This window comes from Oncorhynchus tshawytscha, linkage group LG24, assembly GCF_018296145.1.
Source record: "Oncorhynchus tshawytscha isolate Ot180627B linkage group LG24, Otsh_v2.0, whole genome shotgun sequence".
Lineage (NCBI taxonomy): Eukaryota > Metazoa > Chordata > Actinopteri > Salmoniformes > Salmonidae > Oncorhynchus > Oncorhynchus tshawytscha.
The window spans coordinates 25,454,444-25,478,900 of NC_056452.1; the positions used below are offsets into that span (position 1 = coordinate 25,454,444).

General features: G+C 45.9%; 1 protein-coding gene across 1 annotated transcript; it reads left to right on the forward strand.

The window, feature by feature from the left end:
- On the forward strand, positions 1-23,268 carry LOC112223370 (cerebellar degeneration-related protein 2-like). The gene is made up of 6 exons (XM_024386364.2): positions 1-346; positions 13,179-13,291; positions 19,244-19,392; positions 19,473-19,637; positions 20,516-20,723; positions 21,215-23,268. The coding sequence occupies exons 1-6, from the start codon at positions 277-279 to the stop codon at positions 21,965-21,967; spliced, it is 1,458 nt and encodes a 485-aa protein (XP_024242132.1). The 5' UTR covers positions 1-276; the 3' UTR covers positions 21,968-23,268.
- The last annotated feature ends 1,189 nt before the right edge of the window (positions 23,269-24,457 follow it).

Consider the following 24,457-nt stretch of genomic DNA (forward strand, 5'->3'; position numbering starts at 1 on the left):
CTATAAGAGACAATAATTGGCCAATTCACACGGCATGGTTTTAAAACAGTGTTCGAGTCTCTTGACTTTGTGTCATTTTGATTCATTTGTAGCCAAGAAAAAAATTATATATTTAGCCTGCTTCATCGGTTAACGTCACAGCTCTTTCCTCATTCAGAATCTGAAGGAAGATGAGCTCACGTTATTCCAGAGGACAGCGAAATTGCGTGTGTGTCTGATTGTGTAGTCGTCTTTGCTGGGTTCCAGGACAAGGCGGATGGTGGTATCCGTGTCTCGATGCTAGGAATGGAGGAATTTGTCATCGACGAGGAAGAGCCATGGTACGACCAGCAAGATCTCGAATCGGGTAAGTAACGACGCATATGAGAACGCCGTTTGCAGCCAACCGCATCCCGTATGTCAATGCACCGGGTAGCGGTTCGTTATTGGCGAGCTCAGATGTTCTTCCCAGACAAAGGCCTTTATGATCGAAGGCTTCTAGATCAGTTTGCTAAGGTACATTTGTCCGTGCATCTTGACACATAGTAATGGCACTGCTCTTCGAAATCTGCAGCCGCAGTTTAATATTTTGCTTCTTTCTGACATCAAGTTATTGAAGGGATTCCTAGGGCCTTTCTGACGTGGATTGGGGAAATAATTTCTCTGCTGTTGTCACAATATTGCAAGAAAAACCAAATACTCGGCAGTGGTCTGTTGGTGTTCGCAAACAATGGATTATAATATTACTATCTAATAAATTAACCATAAATAGAAGTTAGGAGATTTCGGCTGTCATCAATGCAAATACAATTGTTCTTTACAGGTTGCAATAATGATTAGGGATCACTTAACCTTGTTTATGCAGTCAATTGGGTTTTTGTTGATTTCTTCATTCAAGCATTACAAATGATGTTTTCCTTTTAGAATGTGTTGACTTTCAAGGCCTGTAGACTGTCAGGTCCATGTGCCCATAATTCAATAAGAACTGAACATGTTAGTTGAACATAATCAATAAGGAAGTGATTGGTTGGGACAAAGAGCATACATGAGCCAAAAAAAGGCCATGAAACATGCTTGACTTGCAGATCCACCAGAATAGTTAATGAGCCAGAGGTTATTTCGGTGCCCACAACATTTTCCGACAATGCAGCATAATTCAATAAGAACTGAACATGTTAGTTGAACATAATCAATAAGGAAGTGATATAACATTTTCCGACAATGCAGCATAATTCACAGTATGCTGCTGTAAATATACAAGGTAATACAGTATTTACTGTACAATTGTATTGTACAATTTTACAGCAGTGTAGCGGAGCACCATTGAGCCCTGATAATACATTGCTCTTTACAGTACTGTACTGTAATATATAATTACAGTAGCTAACTGTGAATGTGTTGCTGTAAATGTACAGCCATTTGTTACAGTGTTCTGTTTTAAGTCACTAGGCTATTCCCCAAATATATATTTTTTTCTGTAGGCTAGTCAACTACGGTCCAGGCCTTGTGCATCACTTCCCTTCCACATTCATTCTATGGGACCATATATGATATTTACATAAAGATAACCTACTTGACCTGGGCCATATAGATTGTGTGAACACCATCATTCAGCGGAACCACTCAGTCTGAATTCATTTTGTATTTGTATTTATTATGGATCCCCATTAGTTCCTGCCAAGGGAGCAGCTACTCTTCCTGAGGTTTGTTAGGGATCACCATTAGTTCCTGCCAAGGGAGCAGCTACTCTTCCTGAGGTTTGTTAGGGATCACCATTAGTTCCTGCCAAGGCAGCAGCTACTCTTCCTGAGGTTTGTTAGGGATCACCATTAGTTCCTGCCAAGGCAGCAGCTACTCTTCCTGAGGTTTGTTAGGGATCACCATTAGTTCCTGCCAAGGGAGCAGCTACTCTTCCTGAGGTTTGTTAGGGATCACCATTAGTTCCTGCGAAGGGAGCAGCTACTCTTCCTGAGGTTTGTTAGGGATCACCATTAGTTCCTGCCAAGGGAGCAGCTACTCTTCCTGAGGTTTGTTAGGGATCACCATTAGTTCCTGCCAAGGGAGCAGCTACTCTTCCTGAGGTTTGTTAGGGATCACCATTAGTTCCTGCCAAGGGAGCAGCTACTCTTCCTGAGGTTTGTTAGGGATCACCATTAGTTCCTGCCAAGGGAGCAGCTACTCTTCCTGAGGTTTGTTAGGGATCACCATTAGTTCCTGCCAAGGCAGCAGCTACTCTTCCTGAGGTTTATTATGGATCCCCATTAGTTCCTGCCAAGGGAGCAGCTACTCTTCCTGGGGTTTGTTAGGGATCACCATTAGTTCCTGCCAAGGCAGCAGCTACTCTTCCTGGGGTTTGTTAGGGATCACCATTAGTTCCTGCCAAGGCAGCAGCTACTCTTCCTGGGGTTTGTTAGGGATCACCATTAGTTCCTGCCAAGGCAGCAGCTACTCTTCCTGGGGTTTGTTAGGGATCACCATTAGTTCCTGCCAAGGCAGCAGCTACTCTTCCTGGGGTTTGTTATGGATCACCATTAGTTCCTGCCAAGGGAGCAGCTACTCTTCCTGGGGTTTGTTAGGGATCACCATTAGTTCCTGCCAAGGCAGCAGCTACTCTTCCTGGGGTTTGTTAGGGATCACCATTAGTTCCTGCCACGGCAGCAGCTACTCTTCCTGGGGTTTGTTAGGGATCACCATTAGTTCCTGCCAAGGGAGCAGCTACTCTTCCTGAGGTTTGTTAGGGATCACCATTAGTTCCTGCCAAGGCAGCAGCTACTCTTCCTGAGGTTTGTTAGGGATCACCATTAGTTCCTGCCAAGGGAGAAGCTACTCTTCCTGAGGTTTGTTAGGGATCACCATTAGTTCCTGCCAAGGGAGCAGCTACTCTTCCTGAGGTTTGTTAGGGATCACCATTAGTTCCTGCCAAGGCAGCAGCTACTCTTCCTGGGGTCCAAACACATAAAGACAACTTATATTACACATAAAACAAAATCTGAAACAGTACATCATTAAATGCATATCCCAAGCTGCTGAGGATGTATCTGCTGAGAATGTATCTGCTGAGGATGTAGCTGCTGAGGATGTATCTGCTGAGGATGTATCTGCTGAGGATGTATCTGCTGAGGATGTATCTGCTGAGGATGTATCTGCTGAGGATGTATCTGCTGAGGATGTATCTGCTGAGGATGTATCTGCTGAGGATGTATCTGCTGAGGATGTATCTGCTGAGGATGTATCTGCTGAGCTGTAGCCTTGTCAAACAACTTTGCACTTCTTGCCAGCATTAGGGCTATTTCATATCTCTGCCCTCTTCCTCACTACATCGCTCTTTTTCTCTTTTGTCTCGCTCTCTTCCTCGCTCCCTGCCTCTCACTTCCCTCTGCTGAGGATGCTCCCCCTGCCTCTCACTTCCTTCGCTCCCTGCCTCTCACTTCCCTCGCTCCCTGCCTCTCACTTCCCTCGCTCCCCTGCCTCTCTCTTCCCTGCCTCTCGCTCCCTGCCTCTCTCTTCCCTCGCTCCCTGCCTCTCTCTTCCCTCGCTCCCTGCCTCTCTCTTCCCTCGCTCCCCTGCCTCTCTCTTCCCTCGCTCCCTGCCTCTCTCTTCCTCGCTCCCCCTGCCTCTCTCTTCCCTCGCTCCCTGCCTCTCTCTTCCTCGCTCCCTGCCTCTCTCTTCCCTCGCTCCCTGCCTCTCTCTTCCCTCGCTCCCTGCCCCTCTCTTCCCTCGCTCCCTGCCCCTCTCTTCCCTCGCTCCCTGCCCCTCTCTTCCCTCGCTCCCTGCCCCTCTCTTCCCTCGCTCCCTGCCCCTCTTTCCTCGCTCCCTGCCTCCCTCCCTCGCTCCCTGCCTCTCTCTTCCCTCGCTCCCTGCCTCTCTCTTCCCTCGCTGCCTGCCTCTCTCTTCCCTCGCTGCCTGCCTCTCTCTTCCCTCGCTGCCTGCCTCTCTCTTCCCTCGCTGCCTGCCTCTCTCTTCCCTCGCTGCCTGCCTCTCTCTTCCCTCGCTGCCTGCCTCTCTCTTCCCTCGCTGCCTGCCTCTCGCTCCCTGCCTCTCGCTCCCTGCCTCTCACTTCCCTCGCTCCCTGCCTCTCACTTCCGTGCTGTGCATCACTCATTCCTAATCTCTCTATCACTTCATCTCTTTGTTCCAATTATTAGGATATCTGCCACAGGCTGAGAGCAGATGATGCATTTGCATTTGAGTCATTTAGCAGAAGCTCTTTTCCAGAGCAACTTACATGAGCAATTTAGAGTTCAGTGCCTTGCTCAAGGCCACATCGACAGAGTAGTTACCTAGTCGGCTCGGGGATTCGAACTAGGTAATGCTTTGACCCTGCTCTTGATCTGGTCATATGTGTATATATATATATATATACACACACACACACACACTATACACACACACACACACACACACACACTATACACACTACACCAGTGGAGGCTGCTGAGGGGAGGGTGGCTCATAATAATGTCTGGAATGGTGCAAATGGAATGGCATCAACCCATGTTTACCATTCCACTTACTCCAGCCATTTATTTAAATATTTATTTATTTTACCTTTTATTTAACTAGGCAAGTTATTTAAGAACAAATTCTTATTTACAATGGCGGCCTACTCCGGTCAAACCTGGACAACGCTGGGCCAATGCGCCCTACAGGACTCCTGGATGTGATACAGCCTGGATTACCATGAGACTGTCCTCCCCAATTAAGGTGCCACCAGCCTCCTGTGCACACTATATACACACACACTATACACACATGTACACATGGATTTTGTACTGTATATATGTGGTGGAGTAGGGGCCTGAGGGCACACAGTCTGTGAATGTATTGTAATGCTTTTAACATTGTTTAAACTGCCTTCATTTGGCTGGACCCCAGGAAGAGTAGCTGCTGAGAGCGGGCAGGAGGGGGAACGGAGTGTGTGGACACATCAGTAGAACTGATGAGGATATAAATAAAGGCTGATGTATCTCCACCTTATTCAGAAAGAAGAAGAAGAGTGAGGGGAAAGGGAGAATACAGTGTTGGAGAAAGAGAGAGACTGTAGAAGATCAAAGGAGGAAGACAGGATGAGACATGAAAGAGAGAGACAGTAGAAGATCAAAGGAGGAAGACAGGATGAGACATGAAAGAGAGAGACAGTAGAAGATCAGAGGAAGACAGGATGAGACATGAAAGCGAGAGACAGTAGATCAAAGGAGGAAGACAGGATGAGACATGAAAGCGAGAGACAGTAGATCAAAGGAGGAAGACAGGATGAGACATGAAAGAGAGAGACAGTAGAAGATCAGAGGAAGACAGGATGAGACATGAAAGCGAGAGACAGTAGATCAAAGGAGGAAGACAGGATGAGACATGAAAGAGAGAGACAGTAGAAGATCAAAGGAGGAAGACAGGATGAGACATGAAAGAGAGAGACAGTAGAAGATCAAAGGAGGAAGACAGGATGAGACATGAAAGAGAGAGACGGTAGAAGATCAGAAGAGAACAAGCCCCATTTCTCTCTCTCATTCTCTGCGCCCAGTCTTCCTCTCTGCGCCCAGTCTTCCTCTGCGCCCAGTCTTCCTCTCTGCGCCCAGTCTTCCTCTCTGCGCCCAGTCTTCCTCTCTGCGCCCAGCCTTCCTCTCTGCCCAGCCTTCCTCTGCGCCCAGCCTTCCTCTGCGCCCAGCCTTCCTCTCTGCGCCCAGCCTTCCTCTCTGTGCCCAGCCTTCCTCTCTGCGCCCAGCCTTCCTCTCTGCGCCCAGCCTTCCTCTCTGCGCCCAGCCTTCCTCTCTGCGCCCAGCCTTCCTCTCTGTGCCCAGCCTTCCTCTCTGTGCCCAGCCTTCCTCTCTGTGCCCAGCCTTCCTCTCTGCGCCCAGCCTTCCTCTCTGCGCCCAGCCTTCCTCTCTGCGCCCAGCCTTCCTCTCTTCACATCTCTCTGGTGCATCCTGTTTTCATCAGAGGTGCTATTTAGCCAGAAGGCAGATTGAGATGTGTTAATAATCAGGTGAAGAAGAGAACTTCCATGCTTTAGCATCAAAGCAATGAGGCAACCTGCTGTTCTTTACCGTGAGGGATCAGCAAACGTGTTCCATCTACAATACAGACGCAGACATTTCCATGCATTCTATAAACACAACGCGAGGAGAAAAACACATCAACGATCATGCTTGGAATCCTCTGTAAAAACAGACCCAAGGCTGGATCTAGACCAAACTCTGAGCTGAAGCTATGTGCCCAGACCAGCTGTTGGGACCTGATTGGTTAGCAGAGCTGGACTTCACATCTAATGACCGGGTTGTAACGCCGCCTACCTGCTGTTATTACAGCTTTACCATCTCTTCAACAACCACCTCTCTACGTCTCCAGACACACACTTTCTTTCCTTGTTATCCTGCAGATAACAATTTGCGGATGCATCATTTGTACACCGAATTTGAGCTTACTATGGGATTGACTGAAGACTGCAGGTGAAGTCGTACTGAAGGGGGTTGGCCTGCTTCACAGCTTTTCTGCAAGGAAAGGAAAGTAGGAAGGAGAGAAGGAGGACAAAACAGGGAGAGGTCCTGTTTTCCATATTCCTGTGAATCCTATGGGAACAACACACTGCTCAGAAAGGCTGGGCACATTCCAAACCAGGGGTGTTTCCTTTCACGTGTGCACACACGCAAACACACACACACACACACGCAAACACACACACACACGCAAACACACGAACTCACACACATGCGAACGCACACAGGTTACAGTTGTATTACATGTATTTCTGCAGCCAACAGTTCTGTGTCGTTTCAATGTTTGACTCCCCAGCACTAAGCCCCAACTGATCTGATTACAGGGCTCAGAGACAGTGGCTCTGATACCCCGACTGTACTGTTTTGTGTGTGTGTACGTGTGTGTCAGTTAGTTGTGACAGGAGTTTGAATCTTCCCCTGAGGACAATATGTCAGTGTAGCTGACACTGCTAGGACCATGCCCCAGGACTACCTGACATGATGACCCCTTGCTGTCCCCAGTCCACCTGACCGTGTGCTGCTGCTCCAGTTTCAACTGTTCTGCCTTATTATTATACGACCATGCTGGTAATTTATGAACATTTGAACATCTTGGCCATGTTCTGTTATAATCTCCACCCCGGCACAGCCAGAAGAGGACTGGCCACCCCACAGCCTGGTTCCTCTCTAGGTTTCTTCCTAGGTTTTGGCCTTTCTAGGGAGTTTTTCCTAGCCACTGTGCTTCTACACCTGCATTGCTTGCTGTTTGGGGTTTTAGGCTGGGTTTCTGTACAGCACTTTGAGATATCAGCTGATGTACGAAGGGCTATATAAATTGATTTGATTTGCTAAAACATCACAAAAGAAAACCGTAGAATTGGCCTGATAGCCTATGCAGGAAATGCACACAATCCATTCCATTATGTGTCAGTCACTGGGTCTGGGTGGTGATGTCGTCCTTCATGGGGAAGTTGACTTCCTGGTGTCCTTGTTTGGAGACAGTGGTCTGTGGAGGGTATTGATTAGGATGTTTAATGTTGCAGAGAAACGCAGTGCTCACCTTGCTCCCTCTCGCTCTCTGTCCCTCTCGCTCTCTGTCCCTCTCGCTCTCTGTCCCTCTCGCTCTCTGTCCCTCTCGCTCTCTGTCCCTCTCGCTCTCTGTCCCCCTCGCTCTCTGTCCCCCTCGCTCTCTGTCCCTCTCGCTCTCTGTCCCTCTCGCTTTCTCTCGCTCTCTGTCTCGTCTCTCATTCCCCTCTGAACACCCACTGTGAGACTCACCCCCCTGTCGTAACATTTGCTGTCATTAAATCTGAAGACTGTTATATTTATCAAATCAACTCTCTATGTGTAATTATTATGTAATTAAACTAATCACGGAATCGTAATTAACTAGGAAGTCAGGGCACCATGGGAAAATTGTTGTATAGAGTTTCAATTTCCCAAATATAACTCTTCAGATATTTTATTATCGATTACAGTTTTCTATTAATGTATTGTTACCTCATCAGTCTCATTACTAAACGTCACAAACCCTTGGCACAAACACTAACAGATCATGAATCAGTGATTTTACAAATTGGCTTAATTATATATTTACTAACTAACTAATCACTCACAGAATTACATAAAAACACACATAAATAAGTCATACATTGGTTACTGACATAATAGGAAAGTCCCTAGAGGGCTAAGCCGATATGATGGCTTGGTAGACAAAGGAAATGGGTGGGGCCAGGAAAAGAGCGGGAAACTCAGAGAGGATTCACAAAAAAATACAGTTGATAACTACACTCATGAAATGCTAATACGTTGAACATGAACAACTGCTCATTAGAAAATAAATAGCAATTGACATATTTATGAGTGTATGCCTCTGTTGTTTCTCTCTGTGGTCGCCAGTCCGTCTGCTGGATAATAGTCAGTTGACAGAAAGCCTCTGGTTTGTCCACTAGAGATCAAAGTCTGTCATAGTTGTAGGTTGTTATAATGGATACGTCAGAGTGCCATTCGGGAAGTATTCTTAGATCGAATGTGTTTACCAGACTAAAGAATTTTAACAGCTGCAGGCTGAATAATTGGTCTTTGGTTTGTAGATTTTGTCACCATTTCCGCGTGGGGGATGATCTCTATGTTCTCTGGTCTTGTCCTTTGGTACAGTTGTAGTTTGAACCACTTCATACACCAGCACCGCCCGGCGTGTTTTGGTTAGGAGTGGCAGTCATTTCAACGTGGGGACCCTGCCCCGGCGTTATCTTGACTAAATGTACATTTTGCCACAAGTCCTTTTTATTAGAAAAGGGGGCGTTCCATGACGTCGACGTCTGCTCACGGGGTGTGGATTAAAACTTTAAATGAAAACAATGATCTTGTTTAGAAGGCTAACATCACATTTCATCTTCTCACAAATAGTTTTTCATATTTGATGATATATTTTATACAACATTTAGATGTAAACCCCATAATTGAGAAGTGGAACACAACCAAAGACACAGTAATGTGTGTTCCCTGTCCTTCATGAGATCACCAATGAAACAAACTCGACATGACTGTCCCATAAGTGTCCACGGACCACTCCAACTGCTTGGAATACAGAAATGCTGTTCAATTATTCAATCTTTTGATGTCCAAGTGTCTCTCTCTCTGTGTTCCAGAGTTACATTCCAATCTCCTATACTACTTAACCCAGAAGTATTTTACGACGTCATAAAGCGTCCCCCTCTTCCTCTGCAGGAGAGAGAGGACCCACTGCAACCTCCTTCAGATCTTCACAGGAGAGTTATGACACCCCTCTGAACACCCACTGTGGGACTCGTCCCCCTCTCAACACCCACTGTGGGACTTGTCCCCCTCTGTTATACACGGTCCCTTGTCCCATTCTAATAGGCCCTATTCTGCTACACACGGTCCCATTCTAATAGGCCCTATTCTGCTACACACGGTCCCATTCTAATAGGCCCTATTCTGTTACACACGGTCCCTTGTCCCATTCTAATAGGCCCTATTCTGTTACACACGGTCCCTTGTCCCATTCTAATAGGCCCTATTCTGTTACACACGGTCCCTTGTCCCATTCTAATAGGCCCTATTCTGTTACACACGGTCCCTTGTCCCATTCTAATAGGCCCTATTCTGTTACACACGGTCCCTTGTCCCATTTTAATAGGCCCTATTCTGTTACACACGGTCCCTTGTCCCATTCTAATAGGCCCTATTCTGTTACACACGGTCCCTTGTCCCATTCTAATAGGCCCTATTCTGTTACACACCGTCCCTTGTCCCATTCTAATAGGCCCTATTCTGCTACACACGGTCCCATTCTAATAGGCCCTATTCTGCTACACACGGTCCCTTGTCCCATTCTAATGGGCCCTATTCTGCTACACACGGTCCCATTCTAATAGGCCCTATTCTGCTACACACGGTCCCATTCTAATAGGCCCTATTCTGCTACACACGGTCCCTTGTCCCACTGCCTTATTCTAACGGAGCAGTGGGACAGCACTGAATCCACAGAACTAGAATCAGATTCTATTTCTATGACTGGAAGCAGCCTCCTCGTTGTTAGCCAGTTTAACCCTTTGAGGAGTGACTTCTCAGTGTTCTCTTCCTGAACGTTCAATCGTTTCGTGAGGATTGGATCGGCCATAGAATTGAAATTGGAATGGAAATTAAGCAGTCGTGATATAGGAATTGGTTAAGTAGCATTCAACGTAGGGTTAAATGTGCTGTGCATAGTGCCGGAAGGGTCAACACCCATTCACAGATACCTGTGTAGTAGCAGAGGCCCCACAGGAGTTACTTAGCGGTGAGTGCAGCAGGCAGGTCTATGTATAAAGCCCATGTCAGAGAGGAGCTGGTAGAAGCCTGCTTTTCTCCTCATTAGTTTAATTGAGGGAAGACGACAAGACAAGACAGGACAAGATAATAAGAAAGAGGAGACCGCATGGTTGAAAAGCAAGCACTGGAACAACATTGTGTGGGGGTGAGCCTGAGCTTGTCATCTCTCCTGTCTGTTCTTTCTGTTTCTGAACACTTCAAAACAACCAACATACTGTGTTCTCTCTCGTTGAAGATCAGATTCTGATCAGAATGAACTCTGGTTATCGAATAACTGAAGTGTTGATCAGTGATCCCATTGTTCATCACTCTCAACCTCCAGAGTTTTTACTGTCAGCTCAGTCTCTACAATGAGAGTGATGGTGTTTCCATTGAGTTGTTGTGTGGTTTCCCTTCTCAGATTTGACCACAGGTCCCAAAACACCAAACATATCTCGCTGCTGTGTCAGACCTGAAAATAAAGACTATGAATCCGACTGATTCACTCTGAAGGCAAAATACAGTCCCTTCCACTTCTGTTCGACCCCTAAGAGAGAGAAGTATTCTAGTCTAGACTTATTGTTAGTGTCTTGTATTGCTTCACTACTAGAACAGTGTTCTTCATTCCTGTTCCAGGGTGTACATGTCTACGAGCTTTTGTTTGAGCCCACACTCTGCTTGCATGTGAATAAAATGCATAATCTGACAGCAACTTCATATCCTGTCACTTTCTACTTTAGACATTAGTATCCCCTCCGCCCTGCTGCAGAGAGACACACTGCATGATATATAGACTCTGTGGAGAAGCGGTATCTTGGCAGATATCGCAGATCTTCACTGACTGAGACACAAGGGTCAAAGATCTCCGATCTTCACTGACTGAGATACAAGGGTCAAAATGTCTCATCTTCACTGACAGAGATACCTTTTCTTTCTAGTGTTGTCTCTCTCTCGCCCCCTTTGTCTCCCTCTCTTTCTCTCCAGAATGAGCTTGTTCATCTATGTGTATCTCAGGGAGGAATGAAGGTGGAATATGAGATTTTTTTTAACAAAAAAATAACTCCCTTTTTTCATATCCAATCAGAGTAGAGGGGGATGAGTCCCACAGTGGGTGTTCAGAGGGGGATGAGTAGAGGGGGATGAGTCCCACATCTTGTCTCGTCATCCCCAACAGAGGGCGAAGGTCGAGTCATCCCCAACAGAGGGCGAAGGTCGAGTCATGCGTCCTACGAAACATGACCCGCCAAGCCCACTCTGCTTCTTAACACCCGCACACTTAACCCATAAGCCAGCTACACCACTGCATCGAAGGAACCACTGTTCAACTGACAACAGGCACCGGCCCGCCACAAGTAGTTGCTAGAGCGCGATGAGCCAAGTAAAGACCCCCAGCCAAACCCTCCACTAACCCGGACAGCGCTGGGCCAATTGTGCGTCGCCCTGTAGGACTCCCAGTCACAGCCGGTTGTGAACACCAGGCTGTAGTGACGCCGCAACACTACGATGCAGTGCCTTAGGTCTCCCGAGTGGTGCAGAGGTCAAAGGTGGAATGTTTTAACGTTTGAATGTTCTGTTTGAAGATGCTCTTAGAAGCCTGCGGAACATAGAACTGTGATGTATTCCAAATTATAAACTGGGTGGTTTGAGCCCTGAATGCTGATTGGCTGACAGCCGTGGTATATCAGACCATATATCACAGGTATGACAAAAGTTATTTTTACTGCTCTAATTACGTTGGTAAACAGTTTATAATAGCAATAAGGCACCTCGATGGTTTGTGATGGCCAATATACCACGGCTGTATCCAGGCACTCCGAGGTTGCGTCATGCATAAGAACAGCGCTTAGCCGTGGTATATTGGCCATATACCACACCTCCTCTGGCCTTATTGCTTAAGTGAATCATCATGTTACAGTATGAACAACGCTTTCTACTGTGGCTGTCATAGGGACGAGTGCAGATTCAAACTATTTTTAGTATCTTCACTGACATCACTCACATCTTTGGACCAGCAAAGGAAAACCTGTTCCTGACGCTCTCTTATTTAGACAGTTTGTTACAGCTTGTTGCTCTCAAAATGTAAAATCTCTTTCTCTCCCTCTAACCTATCTCCTTCTCCGTCTCCCATGGCCCTCTCCCATCTCTAATCTCTCTAACCCATCTCCTCTCTCTCCCCTCCCATCCACCCCCCTCCATCTCTCTCCCCCACTCCCTCTCTCTATCTCAATTTCAATTTAAGGGCTTTATTGGCATGGAAAACGTGTTTCCATTGCAAAAGCAAGTTAAATAGATAATAAACAAAAGTTAAATAACCAATTTAGAAAATGAACAGTAAACATTACACTCACAAAAGTTCCAAAATAATTATGACATTTCAAATGTCATGTGCAAATAGTTCAAGTGCAAAAGGGAAAATAAATCAACATAAATATGGGTTGTATTTACAATGGTGTTTGTTCTTCACTGGTTGCCCTTTTCTTGTGGCAACAGGTCACAAATATTGCTGCTGTGATGGCACACTGTTGTATTTCACCCAGTAGATATGGGAGTTTATCAAAATTGGGTTTGTCTTCAAATTCTTTGTGGATCTGTGTAATCTGAGAGAAATATGTGTCTCTAATTTGGTCATACATTTGGCAGGAAGTTAGGAAGTACAGCTCAGTTTTCACCTCATTTTGTGGGCAGTGTGCACATAGCCTGTCTTCTCTTGAGAGCCAGGTCTGCCTACGGCGGTCAGTCACAGTAGTCAGGTATTCTGCCACTGTGTATTCTTTGTTTGGGGCCAAATAGCATTCTAGTTAACTAAGTTTTCTTTTTGTTCATTATTTGACACATTGGAAATAATTATATTTTTGTTTTACTCTCTCCTTCTTGCTCTTTCTCCCTCCCTCTCTCCAACTCTCTCTCTAGACCTCCACCTGGCAGCAGAGCTTGGGAAGACTCTGTTGGAGAGGAACAAGGAGCTGGAGGATTCTCTACAGCAGATCTACATCACCAATGAGGAGCAGGTGCAGGAGATTGAGGTAGGAGGGCCAAGTCTCAAAAGCTCCATGGATGCATCTCAATAGTATAAACTCTACCCACATCGAGGGGTTGGAACCTAAATTATTTTCCAATCGTTTCTTTCTGCCCAAAACCATTTTTTTTTTGCAATCCGTTCCTCAGCAAAAGAAAGTTTTGAACCGGTTCAAACCCCGAAACAATTTCCCTTCTGTTTCTTTTTAACTCGGAAATCATTATTTTTATTTTGACATTTAGCTCGACATTAAATGACTTCACCCATGGCTAGAGCAGCTTGTCATGGAGCAGGCAAGCTATGTACAGTGCCTTGCGAAAGTATTCGGCCCCCTTGAACTTTGCGACCTTTTGCCACATTTCAGGCTTCAAACATAAAGATATAAAACTGTATTTTTTAACGACATTTATTGGATATTTCAAACTTTTTTAACAAATTAAAAACTGAAAAATTGGGTGTGCAAAATTATTCAGCCCCCTTAAGTTAATACTTTGTAGCGCCACCTTTTGCTGCGATTACAGCTGTAAGTCGCTTGGGGTATGTCTCTATCAGTTTTGCACATCGAGAGACTGAAATTTTTTCCCATTCCTCCTTGCAAAACAGCTCGAGCTCAGTGAGGTTGGATGGAGAGCATTTGTGAACAGCAGTTTTCAGTTCTTTCCACAGATTCTCAATTGGATTCAGGTCTGGACTTTGACTTGGCCATTCTAACACCTGGATATGTTTATTTTTGAACCATTCCATTGTAGATTTAGCTTTGTTTTGGATCATTGTCTTGTTGGAAGACAAATCTCTGTCCCAGTCTCAGGTCTTTTGCAGACTCCATCAGGTTTTCTTCCAGAATGGTCCTGTATTTGGCTCCATCCATCTTCCCATCAATTTTAACCATCTTCCCTGTCCCTGCTGAAGAAAAGCAGGCCCAAACCATGATGCTGCCACCACCATGTTTGACAGTGGGGATGGTGTGTTCAGGGTGATGAGCTGTGTTGCTTTTACGCCAAACATAACATTTTGCATTGTTGCCAAAAAGTTCAATTTTGGTTTCATCTAACCAGAGCACCTTCTTCCACATATTTGGTGTGTCTCCCAGGTGGCTTGTGGCAAACTTTAAACAACACTTTTTTTATGGGTATCTTTAAGAAATGGCTTTCTTCTTGCCACTCTTCCATAGAGGCCAGATTTGTGCAATATACGACTGATTGTTGTCCTATGGACAGAGTCTCCCACCTCAGCTGTAGATCTCTGCAGTTCATCCAGAGTGATCATGGGCCTCTTGGCTGCATCTCTGATCAGTCTTCTCCTTGTATGAGCTGAAAGTTTAGAGGGACGGCCAGGTCTTGGTAGATTTGCAGTGGTCTGATACTCCTTCCATTTCAATATTATCGCTTGCACAGTGCTCCTTGGGATGTTTAAAGCTTGGGAAATATTTTTGTATCCAAATCCGGCTTTAAACTTCTTCACAACAGTATCTCGGACCTGCCTGGTGTGTTCCTTGTTCTTCATGATGCTCTCTGCGCTTTTAACGGACCTCAGACTATCACAGTGCAGGTGCATTTATACGGAGACTTGATTACACACAGGTGGATTGTATTTATCATCATTAGTCATTTAGGTCAACATTGGATCATTCAGAGATCCTCACTGAACTTCTGAAGAGAGTTTGCTGCACTGAAAGTAAAGGGGCTGAATAATTTTGCACGCCCAATTTTTCAGTTTTTGATTTGTTAAAAAAAGTTTGAAATATCCAATAAATGTCGTTCCACGTCATGATTGTGTCCCACTTGTTGTTGATTCTTCACAAAAAATACAGTTTTATATCTTTATGTTTGAAGCCTGAAATGTGGCAAAAGGTCGCAAAGTTCAAGGGGGCCGAATACTTTCGCAAGACACTGTACATGCATTGAAATTTTGCGGTTGAGGAGAGCACTGGGCAACTTGTGATGACATGCATTATCTGAATTAGGCCCACATAATTATACCTACAGAGGAGTGGCTTCTATGAAAGAACTTTGAATGTCTTTGAACTTCAGAGAGTTGGCTTAACTAACGTTGGACCAGAGCTAGCCCTTGATCTTGACTCTTCGAGCTTCTACTTCTAAAAATGCACCTTTTCCAGAAACAAGTCTCCCACTGTTGCCTCTTGCTATAGACCTCCCTCTGCCCCCAGCTGTGCCCTCGATACCGTAGGGGGCAATCAATTCACATATCTATCTTCTGAGCTTGTGCTACTAGGTGACCTAAACTGGGACATGCTTAATTAACACCCCGGCCATCCTACAATCTAAGCTTGATGCCCTCAATCTCACACAAATTATCAATGAACCTACCAGGTACAACCCCAAATCTGTAAACACGGGCACCCTCATAGATATCATCCTAACTAACTCACCCTCCAAATACACCTCTGCTGTTTTCAATCAAGATCTCAGCGATCACTGCCTCATTGCCTGCATCCGTAATGGGTCTGCGACCAAACAACCAGCCCTCATCACTGTCAAACGCTCCCTAAAACATTTCTGCGAGCAGGCCTTTCTAATTGACCTTACCGGGGTATCCTGGAATGAAATTGACCTCATCCCGTCCATAGATGATGCCTGGTTATTCTTTAAAAGTGCCTTCCTCACCATCTTAAATAAGCATGCCCCGTTCAATAAATGTAGAACCAGGAACAGATATAGTCCTTGGTTCACTCTAGACCCGACTGCCCTTGACCAGCACAAAAACATCCTGTGACATTCTGCATTAGCATCGAATAGCCCCCGTGATATGCAACTTTTCAGGGAAGTTAGGAACAAATTTACACAGGCAGTTAGGAAAGCTAAGGCTAGATTTTTCAAACAGAAATTTGCATCCTGTAGTACAAACTCAAAAAAGTTCTGGGACACTGTAAAGTCCGTGGAGAATAAGAACACCTCCTCCCAGCTGCCCACTGTACTGAAGATAGGAAACACTGTCACCACTGATAAATCCACTATAATTGAGACTTTCAATAAGCATTTCTCTACGGCTGGCCATGCTTTCCACATGGCTACCCCTACCCTGGTCAACTGCCTGGCACCCTCCACAGCAACACGCCAAAGCCCCCACCATTTCTCCTTCACCCAAATCCAGATAGATGATCTGAAAGAGCTGCAAAATCTGGACCCCTACAAATCAGCCGGGCTAGACAATCTGGACTCTCTCTTTCTAAAATGATCTGCCGAAATTGTTGCAACCCCTATTACTAGCCTGTTCAACCTCTCTTTCGTATCGTCTGAGATTCCCAAAGATTGGAAAGCTGCTGTGGTCATCCCCCTCTTCAAAGGGGGGGACACTCTAGACCCAAACTGCTACAGACCAAGTTAACAAACAGATTACTGACCATTTCGAATCCCACCGTACCTTCTCCGCTATGCAATCTGGTTTCAGAGCTGGTCATCCGTGCACCTCAGCCACGCTAAAGGTCCTAAACAATATCATAACCGCCATCGATAAGAGACAATACTGTGAGGCTGTATTCATTGACCTGGCCAAGGCTTTCGACTCTGTCAATCACAACATTCTTATCGGCAGACTCGACAGCCTTGGTTTCTCAAATGACTGCCTCGCCTGGTTAACCAACTACTTCTCTGATTGAGTTCAGTGTGTCAAATCGGAGGGCCTGTTGTCCGGACCTCTGGCTGTCTCTATGGGGGTGCCACAGGGTTCAATTCTTGGGCTGACTCTCTTCTCTGTTATACATCAATGACGTCGCTGATCCACCTCTACGCAGACGACACCATTCTGTATACTTCTGGCCCCTCTTTGGACACTGCGTTAACTAACTTCCAGACAAGCTTCCATACAACTCTCCTTCTGTGGCCTCCAACTGCTCTTAAATGCAAGTAAAACTAAATGCATGCTATTCAATCGATCACTGCCCGCACCTGCCCGCCTGTCCAGCATCACTACTCTGGACGGCTCTGACTTAGAATACGTGGACAACTACACATACCTAGGTGTCTGGTTAGACTGTAAACTCTCCTTCCAGACTCACTTTAAGCATCTCCAATCCAAAATTAAATCTAGAATCAGCTTCCTACATTGCAACAAAGCATCCTTTACTCATGCTGCCAAACATACCCTTGTAAAACTGACCATCCTACCGATCCTCGACTTCGGCGACGTCATTTATAAAATAGCCTCCAACACTCTACTCAACAAATTGGATGCAGTCTATCACAGTGCCATCCGTTTTGTCACCAAAGCCCCATACACTACCCACCACTGCGACCTGTACGCTCTCGTTGGTTGGCCCTCGCGTCATACTCGTCGCCAAACCCACTGGCTCCAGGTCATCTACAAGTCTCTGCTAGGTAAAGCCCCGCCTTATCTCCGCTCACTGGTCACCATAGCAGCACCCACACGTAGAACGCGCTCCAGCAGGTATATTTCACTGGTCACCCCCAAAGCCAATTCCTCCATTGGTCATCTTTCCTTCCAGTTCTCTGCTGCCAATGACTGGAACGAACTGCAAAAATCACTGAAGCTGGAGACTCATATCTCCCTCCCTAGCTTTAAGCACCAGCTGTCAGAGCAGCTTACAGATCACTGCACCTGTACATAGCCCATCTGTGAACAGCCCATCGTGAGCTAGGCCAGAGCTAGCTAACAAACTAGCTTGTGTGTGCAGAGCGGCACCAGAATTCAAGTAAAAACACATCTTACCTTTCTGTAGTTAATAAATCCAATGTGAAACGTGATAACTGTAGTATCTTTAAATAGCATTGAAAAGGTTAATCCATTCTTCTCTCGCCAATTTCTGCCTGTAACGCCAGTAGCTACTGTAGATTATGTATTCTTCGGGGGGAGTGGGAGGGGAAGGTACACACTGGCAAAGATTTCAGGAAGACACTAGAATAAGTTTCATAGTGACAGTGAGGGCTTTGCATAGGCTCTTTGTTGCGTTTTTGTGGGACTGGAAAAAAATGCCCAGAACATAAAATACAATTATTAACCGGTTCCCATGCTTTTTAAAATGAAGGTTATGTTCCGGAACCATATATATCACTTTTGTTCTCTGTTCTGGTTCTGTTCCTCGAAAATATTTAATATTTTCTGTTCGCTGAACCGGTTCCAAACCCTGCCCACCTCTCAAGAATCTAAACTCTAACATAACCTCTACCCACATCTCAACTGGGGCGGCAGGTAGCCTAGTGGTTAGAGCGTTGAGCCAGTAACCACAAGGTTTCTGGATTGAATCCCTGAGCTGAGGCAGTTAACCCACTGTGCCATGGGTGCTGATTAATGCAGCCCCCCGCAACTCTCTGATTCAGAGGGTTTGGGTTAAATGCAGAAGACCCATTCTACTTGAATACATTGTTGGACAACTGACTAGGTATCCCCCCTTTTCCCTAACTGTCTAAACTCTAATGTAACCTCTACCCATAAGTTAGGTGTAGATTGGATGACAATCTACCTGTTGACTGAGCAGAGTTGTAGGAAGTTGGCTCTTCTCTGCTGTGATGGCTGGCCATAGTGCTGTGGCCTAACTAATGCCTCAGTAACTCTTTGACCCGGCTGGCTGATCCTAATCTAGTGAAATGGTTCACTGAGTTCACGACCAAGGGGTTTTTGAGTAACCAGGGGAGGGAATAGAAGTGTTGCCCTTAACCAGCAATTGCCAGAAAGCATCCATCCCCCTAATGGCTTAGGGGTAGTGGAACATGCCCCCATCTGTTTTAATGTATTGTATGCTTTTGGAAAGTATTCAGACCCCTTGACTTTCTCCACATTTTGTTACGTTTGAGCTTTATTCTAAAATGGATTTAAATTGTTGTTTTTTTTCCCGCATGAATCTACATACAACACCCCATAATGACAAAGTGAGAACATTCTGCTCCAGTCATTACCACGACCCCGTCCTCTTCAATTAAGGTGCCACCATATATTTATATATTTATTTCTATATTTATTATACAGTATGTCTCTCTCTGTGCAGTACCTGGCTAAGCAGCTGGAGGTGCTGAGGGAAATGAATGAGCAGCATGCTAAGGTGTACGAGCAGCTAGATGGGACAGCCAGAGAACTGGAGCTCACCAACCGTACCCTGGTACTGGACAGCAAGGCCTCACAACACAAGATAGAGAGGTGAGCTGGACGGACGCACATCGTCAAACGCACGTACACAAACACACTAACCCCATGTCTCTCTTCCCTGGTTCTCCCAGGTTGACTGGGACCATCGAGACCCTGCAGACCCAGGTGGAGTCTCTCTCTGGGCAGGTGGAACAGCTCCACTCCCTGGAGCTACTCAGGGTCCGGAGGGAGAAGAGGGAACGACGCAAAACCATCGCCTCCTTCCCCTGCCTTAGGGAACTCTGCACCGCACCCAAGTGAGGATTCCTAGCAGTCACACTCACGTCTTTGATTACTGGATCTCAAGGTCCCTAGACTATGTATTGAGCTTGTCTGTCTGTGGCAGGTACAAGTAAAGCCAGGTGGACTCTACACGATTTTCGCTCCGATTTAGCTGTCCCAGACAAGTTTTTGTGATCGGAGACAAAATCCCCATGTCGTTGCCTACTCGGGGCGGGCGGCCATCACCGAAGATCGTGTAATGTAAGCGGGTCAGAGACACCATCTGAGAGCTACCGATCCCGTCTTTGAGCCGTACCAGACGTCCCGAGATTCCCAGACGTTTGATTTTATCGGCACAAAATCTGCAATGCTCTTGTAGTGTGAGTGCGGCGATCATCAATAACCAATGAGAGCTCGCCAGAGAAGAAGCCAGCGAGATGATCGTGATGATGACGTCGTATCACATCACCCAGAATGTGTAGATTCTCCAGCAGGAACCATGACTACTAGTATTAGGTGTTTTGTACTTGCCTTTTAAACCAAAGTGTCAAATCGTTACAGCTCTGAAGTTCATGTTATTCAACTCAAAAAATATGTTGGCTAAATATTTCAACTCTGCACGGCAGGTGTGAATGTCTGACTGGAAACGTTTGAGGCTGCTTTGTTCTAGCTACGTTAACAATCTAATCACCATCATTGTTTTTTGTGAGACGGTGTGTTGGTAATCGAAAATCCTCACGACCAAGTAAAGAATCTTTTAGTGTGTGAACCCCTGTCTGTGCCACATCGTTAAGTTGGCAAGACAAAAAAAAACGACAGGAAAGATGGTTGTTTTAATATGAGAGGCTCAGCGATGTTAGGATTTTAGCTGATATTGTGTGGAACTGTGTGTCTCTCTCTGTCTGTCCGTCAGGTATGAGGATGGGTTCGTGGTGGGCCGCTCAGACAGCTTCACCTCAGAGACTAAGCGCCAGCCAGCAGAGGAGGAGAACGAGCGTCTGAGAGAGGCGGTGTCGGCGCTGCGCTCGGCCGTGAGGGCGGAGCGGGGTCGCAGGGAGGGGGCGGAGAGGGAGTGTCACGTCCTCCTGGGGGAGTTCTCTCGTCTGGAGTCACGTGTGCTGGTCAGAATCCTATTTCAACTCTATTTAATATTCATTCCAAAAGGTGTGACTGTTTTTTTAATGGTTTCATGTTCTACTAAGTCTGTTCAATCCAATGAGTGATACTGATACTTGTTCTACTAAGTCTGTTCAATCCAATGAGTGATACTGATACTTGTTCTACTAAGTCTGTTCAATCCAATGAGTGATACTGATACTTGTTCTACTAAGTCTGTTCAATCCAATGAGTGATACTGATACTTGTTCTACTAAGTCTGTTCAATCCAATGATTGATACTGATACTTGTTCTACTAAGTCTGTTCAATCCAATGAGTGATACTGATACTTGTTCTACTAAGTCTGTTCAATCCAATGAGTGATACTGATACTTGTTCCTAACTTAAATATAGTAGGGCTCCTAACTCACTCTTTTCTGGAAGAATAAAAAAATATTGAGTGATTGGTTTATTGACTATCTGACTGACTGATTGACTCATTGATTGATTGACAGGGTGCAGAGAGCTGCCAGGCACGGGTTCGTGAACTAGAGGCAGAGCTCCAGGAACTCCAGCAGCTCCGACGGGCGAGGACCCTCCTCCTGACCAGCGAAGATGACGGCGTGGGCTTCACCCAGACCCTCCTCAACAACACCCCCGAGACAGACACCCTGGAGGGGGAGGGAGGAGAAGTGGGTGGAGGGTTCAGGGAGGAGGGCGAGGGTGGGGGAGGCTTAGGTGGAGAGTCGTTACCTGCCTCCAGCCCCGTCAGGAAGAGCTGCAGCGACACGGCGCTGAACGCCATCGTGGCCAGGGACGCATCTGGGAGGAGAAGAGGGAGCTACGCAATCCACGCCAACAGCGTCCGTAAGAGAGGGATGTCCATCCTGAGGGAGGTGGACGAGCAGTACCACGCTCTGCTGGAGAAGTATGAGGAGCTGTTAAGGAAGTGCCGGCGCCACGAGGAGTCCCTGTGCCACGCGGGGGTGCAGACCTCGCGGCCCGTCTCCAGGGACCCCTCCATGAAGGACTGTGCCATGGGCCCCACCCCTGCACCCCCGCCCTCCCCCACCCAGTCCCCCTCCACCCCCGAGGTGATGGAGAGCATCAGTAAGCAGGTGGAGGCGGTAGATAAACGACTGGGCCAGAGCACGCCAGAGTACAAAGCTCTGTTCAAGGAGATCTTCTCTCGTATTCAGAAGACCAAGATGGACATCAAAGCTACCAAAGCCACCAAAGCCAGCAAGTCTGGCAAGTCCAGCAAATAAATTCTGATACTGGATTGGTTTGGTAGTGCAGTGCTTTTTCCATGATCAAAGCGCTTGAGATTAGTGGAGGAATTTGCCTCGTACTCTACCGATGTGTAACACTCATGAGGAAGCTTCTGTATGGGGTCTGGTCTCCTGTCTGCTTCACACGAGGCTGCTGAGGGGAGAACGACTCATAATAATGCCCGGGAACGGAGCAAATGTAATGGCATTATACTACTGGAAACCATGTGTTAGATGTATTTGATACCATTCCAAATGATTCCGCTCCAGCCATTAGAGCAACAGGACAGTTATCATAAACCTAAGGAACCTCCTGTGGACTGATTCTGTTACTATAGTTACCAATCAAACAATACGCCACTTAAACCAATCTACTACTAATGCTATTAGCACCTGCCTTGCTTTGCCAGTGAGATCTAACACAGCTGCCTTTTGCTACCATTACACAGGTCACACCGGTATGATAACTGTCACGTTGGACTCCACTATTGTCTGGGCTTGATATGCCCAGCTGGTAATACACTCTTGTCCCCTGACGACCAGTTCCACACATTCTCCATTCTCCTACTTAACTCCATTTTAATTTAAGGTGGAAGAAAACGTACTTTCTTTATGAAACACCATTTTCCACCACCATGCTCGAGTGACTAATGCAACTTCCTGATGTTGCGCCCCCCGCGTTCAGCCAGGGGTAAACATTTTTAGGCTTTAGCCACTCCAGCATGGTCCATAACTCCAACCACCTTTTCCTTATTATCATGAATGTTATAGTGTATGTTGCAATACTTTGACTTGTGTGTGTGTGTGAAATACTCATGTTGCAATGGCATCCCATATGGCAGGAGAAAATGTACACAATGAGCCTGCAGTATACAGGAAATATAATCGATTATACCTTGTATTATTACATGGTTTACTTTTCTATTATTTCTCTGTGTTCTTTCTCTGCGTTGTTGGGAAGAGCCCGTCACTAAGCATTTTACTGTTTGTCCACACCTGTTGTTTACGACGCATGTGACGAATACCATTTGATTTAGAGCTATCTAACTCGAGGTCTTAAACTCGACTGAAGCTTCAAACCTTTTATAGCAGACACAGGATTTGGCGTGAGATCAGTGGTGTTGTGAAACTATGGATTGAGAAAATAAAAGTCGTTACAGAGAAATCAACTGAATCATTTCAACCAGAAATGTGTTATTGTTTTCTCCACAGTGTTATAATTAAGCATTAAGGCATGAGGTGGTGTGGTATATGGCCAATATACCACAGCTAAGGGCTGTTCTTATGCACGACGCAAAGCGGAGTGCCTGGACACAGCCCTTAGCTGTGGTATATTGGCCATATACCACAAACCATCGAGGTGCCTTATTGCTGTTATAAACTGGTTACCAATGTAATTAGAGCAGTATAAATAAATGTTTTGTCATACCCGTGTTATACGGTCTGATATACTACGGCTGTCAGCCAATCAGCATTCAGGGCTCAAACCACCCAGTTTATAATGAGTCGTATGTGCCAGGTACAAGCAGAGGCAAATTTTTCTCCCAAGGTCACTCAAGTGTTGCTGAGTGAAGAAAAAGGGCATGACGTCTTGTGGAGGCTAACTGTCAGTCTGTCATAGCAGTGTTCCCTCTTGGTTCTGGAGGGTCGCAGCGTGTGCAGGCTTTTGTTCCAGCCCAGCATTCAGGTTTACTGCTGGGCTGGGGGGGAAAAAGGCCTGCGCAGCCTGACGTGCTTCAGTGCAAGGAGATAATGACACTGTGTCAGCAATGGTAACGGAACATGTTCTATATTCTAATAAGAGAGAACAAAATCTTTCCTAACAGGGAGCCACTCAAAAGGGGACATCCCATTCTTATGGAACATTCTGACGATGTCCTTTTTGAAGGCTCCTTGGCTTTCTCTGCACTGTAATGTTTTACTGATTGCACTTAAAAAAAAAAAAACCACTCATTGTGTATTTATACATGGATATTTACTTAGTGTTGCTTGTGTATTTATTCCATTATTGTGTGTCTCTGAGCATTGATTCATGATAACGACACTTATCTGCCAAGGTGCCTATATGTGATTGTATTCATTATTGATAGGCTGCATCTTTAGAATGAAAATCAAGTCTTATTTATCTACTCAACCTTTTGGGCTCCTGAGTGGCGCAGCGGTTTAAGGCATTGCATGTCAGTGCTAGTGATGTCACTACAGACACCCTGGTTCGATTCCAGGCTGTATCACAACCAGCCATGATTGGGAGTCCCATAGGGCGGTGCAAAATTGGCTGGTGTAGGCCGTCAGTGTAAATAAGAATTTGGCCTTAACTGACTTGCCTAGTTAAATAAAAATTCAATCAGATGAATGAGCATATTATTAGTTTTATGAGTTAGCCTAGTTATTAGCCTTTGGCATCACAGGTTTTGTCATTGGGGCAAGCCACATTAGCTCTCTCTCTTGTTGTGGCACTCTGTATCATTGACTTACATGTCTGCTCTG